Here is a 15,177-nt window from a genome sequence, read left to right as displayed (position 1 = left end):
TATGAACACCGATCTCTCTCCTCCGCTAGTCAGTTCTATCCACCCTACAGTTAGAACACACCTAGGGAACACAGTTAACTCCTTGATCGCCCCCTAGTGTTAACCCCCTTCCCTGCCATTGACATTTATACCGTAATCAATGTCTATTTTTAGCTCTGATCACTGTATAAATGTCAGTGGTCCCAAAATAGTGTCAAAAGTGTCCGATCTGTCTGCCGCAATGTTGCAGTCCTGATAAAAATCGCAGATGGCCGCCATTACTAGTAAAAAAATAAAATAATAAAAATGACATAAATCTATCCACTATTTTGTAGGCGCTATAACTTTTGGGGATGTTTATTAGAGCAAAAACTACAAAATATTTTTTTTAAATTGTTACTTTTTTTTTTCTTTATAGCGCAAAAAATAAAAAACGCAGAGGTGATCAAATACCACCAAAAGAAATTTCTATTTGTGGGGAAAAAAACGACAAATTTTGTTTGGGTACAACGTCGTACGACCGCACAATTGTAGTTTAAATCGATGCAGTGCTGTATCACAAAGAATGACCCGGTCAGGAAGGGGGCAAATCCTTCCGGGGCAGAAGTGGTAAAATTTAGCCAGCAGCAACGTAAAGGGCTAAGTTCACCTTTTGGAGCATGGTAAACATTACACCCATATGTAGGGTGTAGAGATGGGCTCGGGCGTGTTCGGGTTCCTAGTTCCAACCCACCTGCCTGATCCCACCAGGAAGCCGACACTGCACACCGCTAATCACAGGCAGTGAGATATTGCTCAATTTGTGCAGCTTCGGACTGGGAAATATCTCACTGCCTGGGACTAGCGTTGTGCAATGCCGGCTTCCTGGCAGGATCGGGCAGGTGGGTTGGGATTAGGATCCTGAACTCGCCTGAGCCCATTCCTAGTAGGGTGTAACTAGTAACATGCTCCAGCATTCTCTCTGTCCCCACCCCACCCCCCTTCCCCTAAGCATTATTTATTCACAACAGTCTGTAAATGAATGAGCTACAAGTCCTGGATGCCATTGCAGCAGGTGGTTTGTAGTTCCCAATGAACTGCGAGGGCACTGAAGAGCTTTTAAACAGACAGCCTGTGCAGAGGTATGGGCGGCTTGTCTGCAAGGAGACTGACATTGCACTCAAGATCCACTGATCACAGGTGCAATGCTCTGCATGCTTCTGCGGGAAATAAGAATAAATGCACTTTTCTTTCTGCAAAAATATGTGCATGTATTATTTTTTCCCAAAAGGCAAACTTCTCATTTAATCTGTCTAATGTGTCTATGTAGAACATATTCCTTATGAAATACACACACTCGCACTGACAAACACACACTATTTCTTGATTGGTGATTATGAATACTATTTTAAATTTCTTTCAGCACTTTGAGTCCAGATGTAGATCCATCCCTTGCCTTCCAGAGAGAGGGGTTTGGTCGCCAGAGCATGTCAGAGAAACGCACCAAGCAGTTTGGAGACGCCAGTCAGTTGGACTTTGTTAAAACCCGAAAATCCAAAAGCATGGATTTAGGTAACAAATATGTTTATTTCTTAAATATTGTGGTTTAATTATTTTTTTTTGTGGAAAATCTCTTCCATCAGTCACACTATGTATAGAAGATTTTTTTTTTTTTTTTGGTGTCATTATCAAATATATATACCTAGAGAAAAAGTCACTTTCTGTTCTTCTTTTGTAGTAATCATGGATTATTTTAAATCCTTCAAAACCCATTTCCACTGAAAACAGATGAATATCTAATGACAGCTGTTGGAGTTGTCTGTGAGATAATTCCTTAAAATTCGAATTAAAATTCCTGAAATGTAGTATTTCCATCATCACTGTGTAGTTTATCTGTTCACAATCCTGCCTTGCAGAATGGCTTTATGAGGTGCTACCTTCCTGCAGCCTGCTGGATATGGCTGTTTTTCTGTATCTACAGTATATAAAAAAAGATATGGATTTATTCCCCATGACAAGTTCATAGATAAAAGAGCTCAGCACCTTCCTTTCTCACTCAGATAAATTAATTCTTTAAATATCATTTTATTTCTGATCTACCAGCCCCAGCCAGACAGAGGTAGTTCGGCAGTCGTGCAAGCATTAGCCAAACATATGACGTTTGCTGTGTCTTCTGATAACCAGATACTGGGATTTATTCAAAGGTCATCATTTCTCACTGCACAACAGATGAACCGAGTCATAGCAGCAGCATTTGAATTACAGTCTCCATAATAGTACACATGTAGCCCCAAGAATGCCTTGTTGTTTTTTTTTTTTCCCTCCGTTTTTTTTTAAGTTCAAATCTGGCCTAAACTAATATTGTCAGATCAGGGGTAGGCAACCTCGGCACTCCAGCTGTGGTGAAACTACAAATCCCATCATGCCTCTGCCTCTAGGAGTCATGCCTGTGATTGTCAGGGTCTTATAATGTCTCATGGGACTTGTAGTTTCACCAGGGCTGGAGGGCTGAGGTTGCCTACCCCTGGTCTAAATACAAGAGGCGAGTGTATTCCTACTTGGTATTTCTTCCAGATTTGCACAGCAATTTAGCTTGAAACAGCTCCTGCACTTTGCCTCTGTACAGGCGTTTCCCAAATAAAGACAGGTCATTGCTTCCCCCTTTTTGTACAGGGTGACTGGTCTTGTATATGTCCCCCTCTAGTTCCTACACGCAGCCTGCAGTAGATGGACCCGCTGGGTCCTGCCAACAGCTTTGCTCCATGCGTGCAGCACAGTGATAATGTCACTGCTACATTTACAAGGTAATGTCTGGGATTTCAAAGGAATTTAATGCTCACAGAGTGGATTATATATCCTTTGAAATAATTTTAAATAAGAAATTGTTGCCCAGAGTTTAACTTTGTTTTCATGACTGTAATTTGACATTGATTTACATTTATTGGGCATACATCAGAAGCCAGATGGAATGTGCCTCCAGTCATCTGAATCTTCCAGTACTTCTCTAAGCTAAAATGATTGCATTCTGTGGCCATTTGGATTTAGCTCACATTGCAAGGTATGCAAGGCACTCTGCAGACCATTCTTGCTTACTGGGGAAAAACCATACCGATAAGATACATTTTTTTTCTCTATCCTGTCTCTGCTTCTTGCTGATTAATCCAAACTAGTGATGCTTGGTGGTGCCCTATATAAGGCCCATATTTAATGCAGCTCTTTATTTTATTACATAGCCCTTCGACCTCAAAGCTGGATAATATTGACAGCCTGGAGTCTACTTAAGACTGGTATAGAGACTTAAGGCGGACATACATGGATCAAAAACTGGTCGGTTCAGCAGGAACCAGCTGAATTTGAATCCATGTATGGGCAGGCTGGGCATGTATAGATTGACTTGTGTACAACCAGCCACTGGCTATAACCAGCAACACTGATCACTGTATTCTGATGGCGGGAAGGCTCCCCACTGTGAATACAAAGGCTCAGCAGAAAAAATCCTCCTATCCACAGCAAGTGTGTTGGTCTGGGATTTGGCTATTTTTTTCTGTTTAACCCGCTGGTCGAATGCAAAAAAATTAACAAAGTATGTCAAGCCTTACAGTCCAACTCGCTTTGATCTTTATTTTGTAGTTGCTTCTGTATCAGCTGCTATTGAGACTAGATGAAGCAGAATCTACCACTCCCTTAAACACTAGAGACATCCATTGGTTAAATAGTTTACATCAAGTACACATACCTGATATACTCATGCTTTGAAAAAATAAGGTTAACAGCTTTCTGAGTCATTTCACCAAGCTGTAGTCAATGGGTTAGAAAAGCTTTGGGACAAATTGTTGAAAAACATTATTTCTTTTTCATACATCATGGGACACAGAGTCAGGCTAATATTCATTACCTGCTGGGTTATACTTCATCATTAGGTGAATGGACACTGGTAGACCAAAGGTCTTCAGACAGGAAGTGATCCCCTATATAACCCCTCCCATACAGGAAGCACTTCAGTTTTTTACCAGTGTCTGCAAGGTGGATGGCATGGTTTGTTTGAGCTTTCTGAGCTCCCAGTCTCTAGTCCCACAAACGCTTCCAGAATTGAATCAAGGGATTGGTCGAACAGATCCATTTGACACAGGTTTTATGCTTGGGTAAATGGTACCCGAGGCTCGCAAAGAAGACTCAAGTTCCTGCGAGGTTTTACCTGTAACGTGGCCTCCGGGCGCTGGACCCTGCAGAGTGGAAAACCTGGACACTACAGTGCTAAAGCATTTCCTGCAGGGTGCTGTACAGGTCCAAGGGAGTGGACCCTAAACATAAAAAGGTACCCAGTCCTTGAAGGTTCAAGTGACATGAACCCGCCGTGAAGGGTGAAGATTGGGCCCTTAGCTTCTAAGTGGCCCTGCGCCTGGGCGGGTAAGTGAAACCCCTTTTATTTTATTATTGGGTGTCCCACTGATTGTAACAATCAATCAGGCTAGCTAAAGGATGGACACCTGTGTGCAGTGACCATTTGGGGGAGTTCTGGGCTAGCTGTGGGTGTTTGCAAAGCGTACCTTTTTTGTTTGTGTCTGGCTGTTTTTTACCTGTATGATGGCGCACCACGGTGCGCCATTTCGCCTTGGTTCGCCATGGCGCATGTGCGTTCACAAGAGCAAACGCTGGGCCCAGCAGTTTGGCGGCCATGGCGCACATGGCTTCGCCGTTCATGCGCCATAGCCTTTATCTGAGCGAACGAAGATTCACGTCGTACGCGAATACAGTCACGCCCGCTCGCTGGGACCTCGCACATGCGTGCGTACACACACATGGAACGTTCCGGCGCACACCCAGCTTATTTAAGCTGTGCAGGCCAAGCATGTGGTGCTTCCAGAAGGCAGCTGTGGGACACAAAGCAGGCTCTGAACAGAGACTTGCAGTGGTTCATTTTTCCTTACCCGGGTCACATGAGTCACCAGGTGTTGCTTGGCAGGCTAAAGGTGCTTAGCAGGATTGTTGCATAGGGGCTTGGTGAGCCCTATTACAGGGTATCCCTTCAAAGGTGTTTTAACTACACCCAAGTACTCTTTGTTTGCAGGCATTGAATGTCTTCCAACAGAGGAGTGGGACTAACACCATAGGGAAGGGCATACCTATGTCATTAGTAATTCCTGGTGAACCTAGTCATATCCCCTGAAAGACCTGAGGCTCCCAGGCAATCCCAGCCACTACTCTTATCTGGTATTGTGCCTACAGCCAACGCTGCTGCTTCACCCTTTATCACTAAGGATGAACTGTCCTCAGCCCTAGCTGGGTTAGAGCACAGGATTGCAGGCACGATTGCCTCCATCCCAAAGGGTGTCAGGAAACGTGACAGATCCCCCTCCTTGAAGTCTCCTAGTCTGGTGCAGGAATGGATTGAGGATTGGGAAGAGCTGAAAGCTCAGGATTCGGATGAGGAGTCTGCTTCCGAGCAATCTGGACAAGAAGGTATCCAGTTGATGTCTGCCTCTCAGTCGCAGGGGCTTTTGATCCTGACTCTGACCGAAATGGTTCTTTCTGCCCTTAAGTTTCCTCTTGCAGAGGTGAATGAGCCCCCCTGGTCCTCTTTGGGATCTCTGAGATCTTTTCAGGTTGGACAGACTTTCCCACTACACCCCCTGTTGGAACAGGTGGGTGTTTGGGAACATCCTGACAGGACTTTTATATTCCATGGATGAAACGTTTATTAAAAATCGGAGCAGGCCAGCCGTAGATGCAGCAGTCTTTTCCTTAAACAAGAACTTAACTTGTCGGATATATAACGCACAGGGCTTGAAAGACCCTGTTGACAAGAAATTGGACTTATTATTAAAAGCTTCCCTTTTCTTTCACCAGTTCAGCTATTCAGCCAGCTGTTGCAGCAATTGGTATTTGCCAGTCCATAAAGGATTAAGTCAAACGGCCTGATAGGCCTAACCAAGAGGATGATCTGCCTGAAAGTAAGACAGATATTCCTCAAGCGCTGTTGATGCTTTAAAGGATTCAATACAGCAGGTTTCTCGTCTGGCTCTCTAGTCTGTACATATGTGCAGATTTTAATGGCTTAAGAACTGGTCAGCCGCGCTTCCTTGTAAAAAGTTATTGGCAGGTTTCCCATTTCAGGGAGAACGTTTATTCGGTGATCACTTGGACAAATATATCCAAAAGATTTCCGAAGGGAAGAGTTCTCTACTTCCTGTGAAGAAAAGCACCAAATGTTCCTCGTTTAAAAACCCAGGACTGCTTCATCAAATGTCTCAGCGTCAGGGCGGTTCCGTCGCCAATAGGGTGCTAGCGCCAGAAAAAGCCCTGGGTCCAAAATTCTTCTAAACCCAGCGCCAAGCCCTCCTTTTGAGGGGACGCTCCCACTCCATCGGGTGGGGGAAGGCTGCTGCACTTTGGGGACATTTGGAAAACAACAATTCAGGACGAGTGGGTCACCTCAATTATATCTCGCGGTTATAAGCTGGAGTTACGGGGGGGTGCCCCCTCAGAGGTTTCTAAGATCCAGCGTCCTTCGGATCCTCCAAAAAGAAACTTATTACTTCAGGCACTACATCATCTAATGCATCAAGGAGTGATTGTAGAGGTTCTGGTACCCGAAAGGGGCACAGGGTGCTAATCAAACCTGTTTATGGTTCAGAAACCAAACGGGGACACAAGGGCCCATTCTGGACCCAAGGTCCCTGAACAAGTAGCTAGTGATACAATCCTTTCGGATGGAGTCTGTCCACTCAGTAGTAACCTCACTCCAGAGGGGAGACTTTTTAGCCTCCATCGATATAAAGGACGTGTATTTGCACAAACCTATCTTTCAGCCTCATCAGAGGTTCCTACATTTTGCAGTAGAGGAACATCATTTTCAGTTTGTGGCTCTACCCTTCGGGCTTGCTACAGCTCCCGGGTGTTCACAAAGTTCCTAGCACCAGTATTGGGTCTTTTAAGGGCCCAAGGGATCCTGGAGCTCGGGTATCTGGATTACCTCTTGCTCAGAGATCACTCATTACAGGCTTTAGAACAGAGCATAATATACACAGTGAGAGCATAATAGCAGAGCATAATATACACAGTTATTTGAAAAGCTTAGGCTGGATCATAAACACCGAAAAGTCAGCCTTGAGACCAGCTCAAAGTCTAAAATATTTAGGTCTGATTCTAAACACGGTCCAAGCAAGAGTATTCTTGCCATCCTTAAGGATCTGTGCCCTGAAGGATCAGGTGTGGCAGATAAGGGGCACCAGACAACCCTCCATTCGGCTCTGTATGAGTCTTCTAGGGAGGATGGTAGGCAGTGCCCTATGCCCAGTTCCATTCCAGGCCTTTACAACAAGACATCTTGTTGGCTTGGAACAGAGGAAGAAAAGCCCTGGATTATCCAATGTGCTTATCTCCTCAGGAATGCTTAAGCCTAAACTTGTGGTTGGAGGATCTGAACCTGCCAAAGGGAAAATCTTTTCTCCAGGTAACTTGAAGAGTACTGACTACAGATGGCAGTCTCTCAGGCTGGGGAGCGACCCTAGACTGGCTCACAGCTCAGGGGAAATGGACAGAGCAGACCCTGCCCATCAACGTCCTAGAATTACGGGTAGTACGTCTGGCCCTACGATCCTGGAAGGTGGAGCTTCAGGACTGCCCCATCAGGGTCCAGTCCAGGGTTCAGTCCAACAATGCCACGGCAGAGGCCTATATAAACCACCAAGGTGGTACCAGGAGTCATTCAGCTTTGAAAGAGGTGAACTGCATACTAGCCTGGGCAAAGGGACATGTGGCAATAATATCGGCAGTCCATATCCCAGGAGTAGAGAACTGGAAGGCAGATTATCTCAGCCGCCAGCAAATCTGCCCGGGGGAATGGTCCCTACACCCAGAGGTGTTCCAGGAAATTTGCCAACGTTGGGGATGGCCAGAGGTCGACCTACTGGCATCCAGGTTCAACAACAAGCTGTGTCGCAAACAAGAGATCCTCTGGCAGTTGGAGCAAATGCTCTGATAGTTCCATGTAGCCAGTACTCCCTGGTTTATGATCTCCCTCCGATCCCTCTCCTTCCACATTTGTTGAGCAGGATTCAAAGAGAGGGGATTCCAGTCATCCAGAAGGCCCTGGTTCCTGGAGATTGTGAGACTGACAATAGACAGACCATGGATGCTTCCACGTCGCCCCGGTCTACCATCTCAAGGTCCTATATATTCCACCCCAATTTACAGTCTCTAAATTTGACGGCATGGCTATTGAAGCCAGGGTGTTAAAGGACCTTGGCATCTCTGGACCAGTGGTGTCTACTCTAGTGAATGCTAGAAAAGGTATCACTAGGAAGATTTATCTTAAGGTCCGGAAGACTTATATTGCTTGGTGTGAAGCCAGAAAATGGCATCCTTGGAAATAGGGGATTGGGAGAATTCTCTCTTTTCCACAGTCAGCTGTGGAAATCAAATTGGCTTTGAGTACAATCAGAGGTCAAGTTTCGGCCCTTTCAGTACTCTTCCAAAGGCCTTTAGCCTCCCATTCACTGATCTGAACCTTGCAAGGGGCAACTCGCTTGCTTCCCTCCATTAGGTCACCTATGTGTCCTTGGGTCTTGAACTTGGTGCTGTCTGTGTTACAGAAACAAACATTTGAACCTATTAAGGAAATTCCATTAGACTTGCTGTCATGCCAGCTAGCCATCCTGATGGCTATCACCTCGACTAGAAGGGAGTTGGCGGCCCTTTCATGCAGGGAACCGTACTTGATCCTTCACCATGACAGAGTCGTGTTATGACCTGTTGCATCCTTTTTGCCGAAAGTGGTGTCGGCTTTTCATTTAAATCAGGACATTATTTTGCCTTCTTTTTTCTCTCGTCTTCGTTCGGCGGAAGAGAGACGACTGCATTCTTTGGATGTTGTCTGGACAGTCAAGGTTTATTTGTCTAGATGCAGAGATCCGAGGATCAGACTTTTTTTGTTTTACCAAAAGGACCCAAGAAGGGGCAGGCAGCTTCCAAAGCTTGCAGTAACCGAGGAGGAATGGAGCGCTGACAGGTGCTGCTGATGGATAGGTAAGAGGCAGTGGCGTGGGAGTTCAGGTATGTCCAGGGGTGACAAGCAGTTAAAAACAGTTAAAGATGGTTAAGGCATCTATGATGAGCTGCAGCCAGCTTGTCAGAGTAGAAGGGACTCTGTGGTATGAGAAAGCAGAAAGAAAAGCAGCGCCGCTCTAAGGGTAGTAGGTAGTTAAAACAAAAACTTTAATATTTTAAAATTGTGCACTCACATTTGTGTGATAAAAACAGGCATTGGTAAGTTCTCCTGGGCAACGCAGTCACTTCCGGAACCAGCTGGGCTGTGGTGGGGCCGGCCTCAGCCGCTTGCGGTAGAGTCCGTAGCTCCGAGGCGTGGGGTTCCCTCTGGCAGCACGTCAGCAGGTACGTGAGAAGATGACGTCAGGTGGAGGAGAGCGGGGGGCGTGGCCGTAGCGCTCGCGTTCGGAGCATGTGTGCTCCTTCATCAGGCATGGATAACGGCCATGATGGTGTTGGTTATATAGGGAGAGAGGAGGGGAGGGACAGGGGCGGTACACAGGAGTGGCCTGGCAGCATTGGTGCGTGTCTAACACACGCCAGCAGAAAGGAGGGATAGTGGTGTGGCTCGTAAGTGCAGGGAGAATGTGAAAAAGGGGGAGGGGAGGGGTTATGGAACTAGAATGATAGGAAGGATGGTTAGAAAAAATAAGAAATTGGGATAAAAATAGTTATAAATATTAAGAAAAACAAGAGATAAAAATGAAATTCAAAATGTGAGAAATGAGAAATATAAAAAATATATGAAAATAGAAAATGAGAAATATAAAAAAAAAATTAAAATAAAAAATTAAAAATATGTAAAAATAAAAATAAAAAATGAAAAATAAAAAAATATGAAAATATATTTTGAGTATATATAAAAAAATATATAAAAAATACAATATATATTTTTTCCCACCTAATATATAAAAAAATTCTTTTCCCACCTCATTTTTTATATAATTTTTTAATATAATATATATATATACTGTGTATATATATATATATATATATATATATATATATATATATATATATATATATATATATATATATATATATATATATATATATATTCTTTATAAAAATTAGTTTATATATATTTTTTGTATTTTTTTTATATTTTTTTAAAATATACTCAAAATATTCTCTTAGATTGTAAGCTCTAAGGAGCAGGGCCCTCTGATTCCTACTGTATCAAAGTGTATTGTATTTGTACTGTCTACCCTTATTTTTCATTTTTTATTTTAATTTTTCTTTTTATATTTCTCATTTTCTGTTTTCATATATTTTTTATATTTCTCATTTCTCACATTTTGAATTTCATTTTTATTTTTTTCTCTTGTTTTTCTTAATATTTATCCCTATTTTTATCCCAATTTCTTATTTTTTCCAACTATCCTTCCTATCGTTCTAGTTCCATAACCCCTCCCCCTTTTTCACTTTTCTCCCTGCACTTATGAGTCACACCACTATCCCTCCTTTCTGCTGGCGTGTGTTAGACACGCACCAACGCTGCCAGGCCACTCCTGTGTACCGCCCCTGTCCCTCCCCTCCTCTCTCCCTATATTACCAACACCATCATGGCTGATATCCATGCCTGATAAAGGAGCACGCATGCTCCGAACGCGAGCGCTACGGCCACGCCCCCCGCTCTCCTCCACCTGACGTCATCTTCCCACGTACCTGCTGACGCGCTGCCAGAGGGAACCCCACGCCTCGGAGCTACGGACTCCACCGAAAGCGTCCGAGGCCGGCCCCACCACAGCCCAGCTGGTTCCAGAAGTGACTCTGCGTTGCCCAGGAGAACTTACCAATGCCTGTTTTTATCACACAAATGTGAGTGCACAATTTTAAAATATTAAAGTTTTTATTTTAACTACCTACTACTCTTAGAGCGGCGCTGCTTTTCTTTCAGCTTCCAAAGCTTCCATTGCCAATTGGGTCTGTCGATCATTCAGGCCTACAGTCTGAAACATAAAGCTCCTCCCTTTAGGGTGAGAGCTCACTCTACCAAGGGTGTAGGAACCTCCTGTGCTTTTCGCCATCAGGTATCTGTGGCTCAGATTTGTAAGGCTGCTATCTGGTCTTCAGTGCATAAGTTCACAAACTTTTATCAAGTGGATGTTTGAGCAGCCGAGGATTCGGCTTTTGGCCGCAGTGTACTGCGGCTGCCGTATCAGTTCTGATGGCTATTGTTTGGCAGGGTGTCTCCCTCCCCTCAAGGCTATTGCTCTGAGATGTCCCAGCAGGTAATGAATATTGGCCTGACTATGTGTCCCATGATGTATGAAAAAGAAAATGGTATTTTTACGTAATACCTACCTGTAAAATCCTTTTCTTTGAGTACATCATGGGACACAAAGATCCCTCCCTTCTTTTTTGAGGATTCAGTGCTTGCTACAAAACTGAAGTGCCTCCTGTATGGGAGGGGTTATATAGGAGATCACTTCCTGTCTGAAGACCTTTGGTCTACCAGTGTCCATTCACCTTATGATGAAGTATAACCCAGCAGGTAATGAATATTACCTCCGTGACTCTGTGTCCCATGATGTACTCAAAGAAAGGCATTTTACAGGTAAGGATGACGTTAAAAATCCTATTTTTTCAGTTTCATTATATATGTGAAAAAAACAAGATGACATTCAGACAGACAGCAATCCTGAAACATTCTATATAATGTTAACTTTCATAGAGGAAGATAAGTAGAGGATCTGCAGGTCTACTTTTTCCTGTACATTCTGGGAAATGTAAAAAGTGCTCCCTGCAGTGCTGTTAGTAGCCTTTGATTTGATAAGGCTACATTCACACACGGTATTAGGGGCATATAGCAGATTCCTGCAGCAAGAATTGGTGGATTCCTGCAGCTTGGATCACAGAGGTATGTGAGCAGCTGCAACCGGGAACACTGTACAAAGCAATGACAGGCTGACGGGAGCTGTGACTATTGTGTGCAAGTAGGCGCACATTCAGCTGTTACTTTCAGCTAGAGATAGATGGCCACTGAGTGCTTCCACAGGAATCTGCTGTTTGCATTTAATCTTTCGTGTGAATGTAGCCTTAATGTGTGCCATGAGAAGGATATTCTCATCAAGCAATGACAGGTCACTAAGCAGTTTTCAAAATATTAGGGGAAAACACTCTGAAAGCAGAATAACTCTGAACATTTGACTCGTTACTATTGAAACAAAGTGTTTACTTTTAGATTTAATCTCGGCAGCTATTAGTTTAATTGACTGTCTTTGCCAGAGTACTTATAAAAGCAATGTGACTTTGCCAGCTTGCAGAGAGCTAGGTATTATTTCACCGGGATAATAAGATTAAATGGCTCACAATGTAGATTTTAGCTGCAGTATAAGGCCAATCAATAGCGTGGTTGGGTGCAATTATACTGGGCATGAGGAATTATTTCTTATAGCACCATTCACAGTCTAGATTTTGTATCTTTTGAAAATATTAATCAGAACTGTAACCCTTTGATGTCTTGTGAATGTGCAGTCATTTTGCATGTGTAGTACAGAATAACATTATGTTCTATAGTTAACTTGAACAATTTATAATGGTTCTATGTAGCCTCTATCAAGCATATTAGGAGAGCGTCGGCTTCACTGAATAAGCATTTGAATGGTCCCTGAATCACAGGACTCTCTTTAGTGAAAAAGCATTGCCTGCTGTTTCTTCATAATGTAGCACTGGTCTACTTCAGTCCCTCCCCTGAGAAGGCCTGTGCTTTAAGAGTATTGCAGAAGAAGTTGGCACGTAAATGTAAAACATAAGCCTTGTGCAGACTATGCTAAACATGACATAGGTTGGAATGTTTCTTATGATCTTCTGATGTTCTCCACATCGCGAGTGCTGATAGTAAATATGGATTTCACTGTCCAGAGGGAGTACAGAGTCTTGGCATTAGTGTAAAGAGGGTCCAAATGCATGGTTTGCCCAAACATGCAGAGTCCAATTTAGTGACTATTGCACATCAAACTATTGCTGAAATCAAGTTATATAGCATCATATTACAAAACTGAACATCCACATGAGCATAAATTGAAAAATAAATAAATACAGGCTATGGTAACATCCTTGCTATATTGGAGTCACTTTCACCCTAGTTTCATACTGATTTAACGCTATTGCCATCAAAATACATTCCTGGTGCATTAAAAAAGTGTGCAAAGTCTTACAATTATTTTGTTTTTTTTTGTTTTTTTTTTAGAAAGCGTCCACAACCTGAGTAGAAAAGCCTGTGCCAGTATGTTTCAGAGAAGGACCCTTGTTCTCTGTGTGGAAGCAGTGATTTAACGTGCCCTCTGCCGATTCAGCAGAAGGTGTGTCAAACCTCTGTGGAGAGACTACTGCTTCCACACAAAGAGAACAAGGGCCCTTTTCTGCAGTCTGATGGCAGGGGGCATGCTCTTTTACTCAGGCAGGGGATATGTTCTGAACAAAAAAAAAACACTGATGCCTAAGTGCTCATGTCAATGGGTGTTCTTTTCAAATGTTCCATTTGCTATTTGAAATGAAACGGGGCTTCTGACAAGAAATGTCTACATTTGACCTGCTTTGTCTGCAGTACACACTTAGGTAGTATTTACTGCGGTGTCCAAGGAAATGTAGCTAAATGCAGTCTCTGAATTGCCATATGTACTGCTCAGTTGAAGTTGGTGGGTTTTTGTTGTCCTTGGTTTGTTTGCATTGTATATGCACGTCAAATGCAGGAAAACTGTTCCTGTGACACAAGCCAATTAGTTGGACTAATTTTTGACATGAACATTTCTGCCTCTTGTACAGTGATTTCTCTGATTATGTCCACAAACCTTTCACAGCTGACTTGCATTGACCATTGAATTGTCAATATACCAGTTTTGAAAGCCGTCAGATTGCCATCAGCAAAGATAAGGCTAGGCTTGTCCTATGACGAATTGTTCCTTTTGAGTGTCTCATTGTTCCTAAGGGAAAGCTGAGTGCTCATGTTGCTGGCCACAGGCAGGGTTAAAGTGGAACTAAACCTTCCTATTCATTTGAGCCAAAGAAGCTGCCATCTTAGCTTCAGTTTTATCTGCAACTGCCATGGTGTAGCACATGTCGTCAGTTATGACACCAGCCATTTGATGGTTTGGTTGAGAGCACAAGCTTATGTAATGGGTAGCCAGAAATATTTTTTAACCGTTAATTTGATTGGTTTAGTTCTTCTTTAAATCACGTCCACTTTTTCCATTTCAACTTCCAGTTTGAATACATGTCTGCATATACATAGGTAATATTTCCCCATATGTAATGCAATGCTACAGCATGAGTTGCATATTGAACGTAGCCATATTTGTCAGTTTTGTGTATTACCATAACCCCTGAGATTGTTTCCTAATACTATTATTAATACAACCCCAATTAATCGCAAAGGCTGGGGAAAGCAATGTGTCACCAGCAGAAAGCAATCATTACAATAATTACTATTCTGTTTTGTCTGCCTTTTTAAATGATCTGCTTTTTTGGCATGAGCAAATGATGAAAATAATTAACAGTTTTAATTCTGTTTAAGTGGGTGATGCTAACATGTAATAACATAAGTGCCTGCGGTTTGCAGCCAGCAAACTTTGCATGGAGTGTTTTAATTTCCCAATATTGCATTAAGACTCTCGGGGGGATAAAGAGCCTGCATGGACTGAGACATTTCATCTTAATGTTCCTTTTTTTATTTTTTGCATTGCATGTGGAATGTGGGCACTAACCGGGCTAACCTTCTTACATTTACCTTTTTAACAGTAGCTGACGAGGCTAGGATCAGTGCAATGGCTGACTACAGTGCAGGTAAGAGACAATGCTGTTGCTATGGAAACCAGGGTCAAAGCAGATTAAGAGCGAAGTACCATTCTGATTGCATGTCAGCATGACCTTTGAAGGGCTAGCATGGCTCTCCTCTAACTGTAAAGTGTACTCATTACTGAACTGACGTGAAAAAAAGAAGGAACAGACCAGTTATTACTGTGACTCAATCAATCAGCTTTAGAAACGCATACATGGATTATTCTTTTGTGTTTTTTTTGTTTTTGTTTTTATCGTGTAGTGTACCAATATAATTTTATAGTGTAGCCAAGTAAAATCTAATGGCAATTCATCTTTGTTTTGCTGTCATTGACTGTGTGTCACGATACAGCTACAGCACAAACAGGAATGTGTATGTACAGATGTTAC

General features: G+C 43.0%; 1 protein-coding gene across 5 annotated transcripts in view; it reads left to right on the top strand.

The window, feature by feature from the left end:
* PARD3 (par-3 family cell polarity regulator) overlaps nt 1-15,177 on the top strand; it is an 867,373-nt gene that overhangs the window by 509,320 nt on the left and 342,876 nt on the right. For 4 of the 5 annotated variants that reach the window (XM_073629882.1, XM_073629881.1, XM_073629880.1 and 1 more), the window contains 2 exons: nt 1,382-1,530; nt 14,749-14,793. In XM_073629882.1, coding sequence (XP_073485983.1) covers nt 1,382-1,530; nt 14,749-14,793 — 194 coding nt within the window. The remainder of the gene's footprint in view (nt 1-1,381; nt 1,531-14,748; nt 14,794-15,177) is intronic. The other variant, XM_073629879.1, reaches the window with a different exon arrangement.

Source organism: Aquarana catesbeiana, linkage group LG05, assembly GCF_042186555.1.
Source record: "Aquarana catesbeiana isolate 2022-GZ linkage group LG05, ASM4218655v1, whole genome shotgun sequence".
Lineage (NCBI taxonomy): Eukaryota > Metazoa > Chordata > Amphibia > Anura > Ranidae > Aquarana > Aquarana catesbeiana.
Note: the sequence above shows the minus strand (reverse complement) of the source record. Positions and strands in the feature narration are given on the sequence as shown.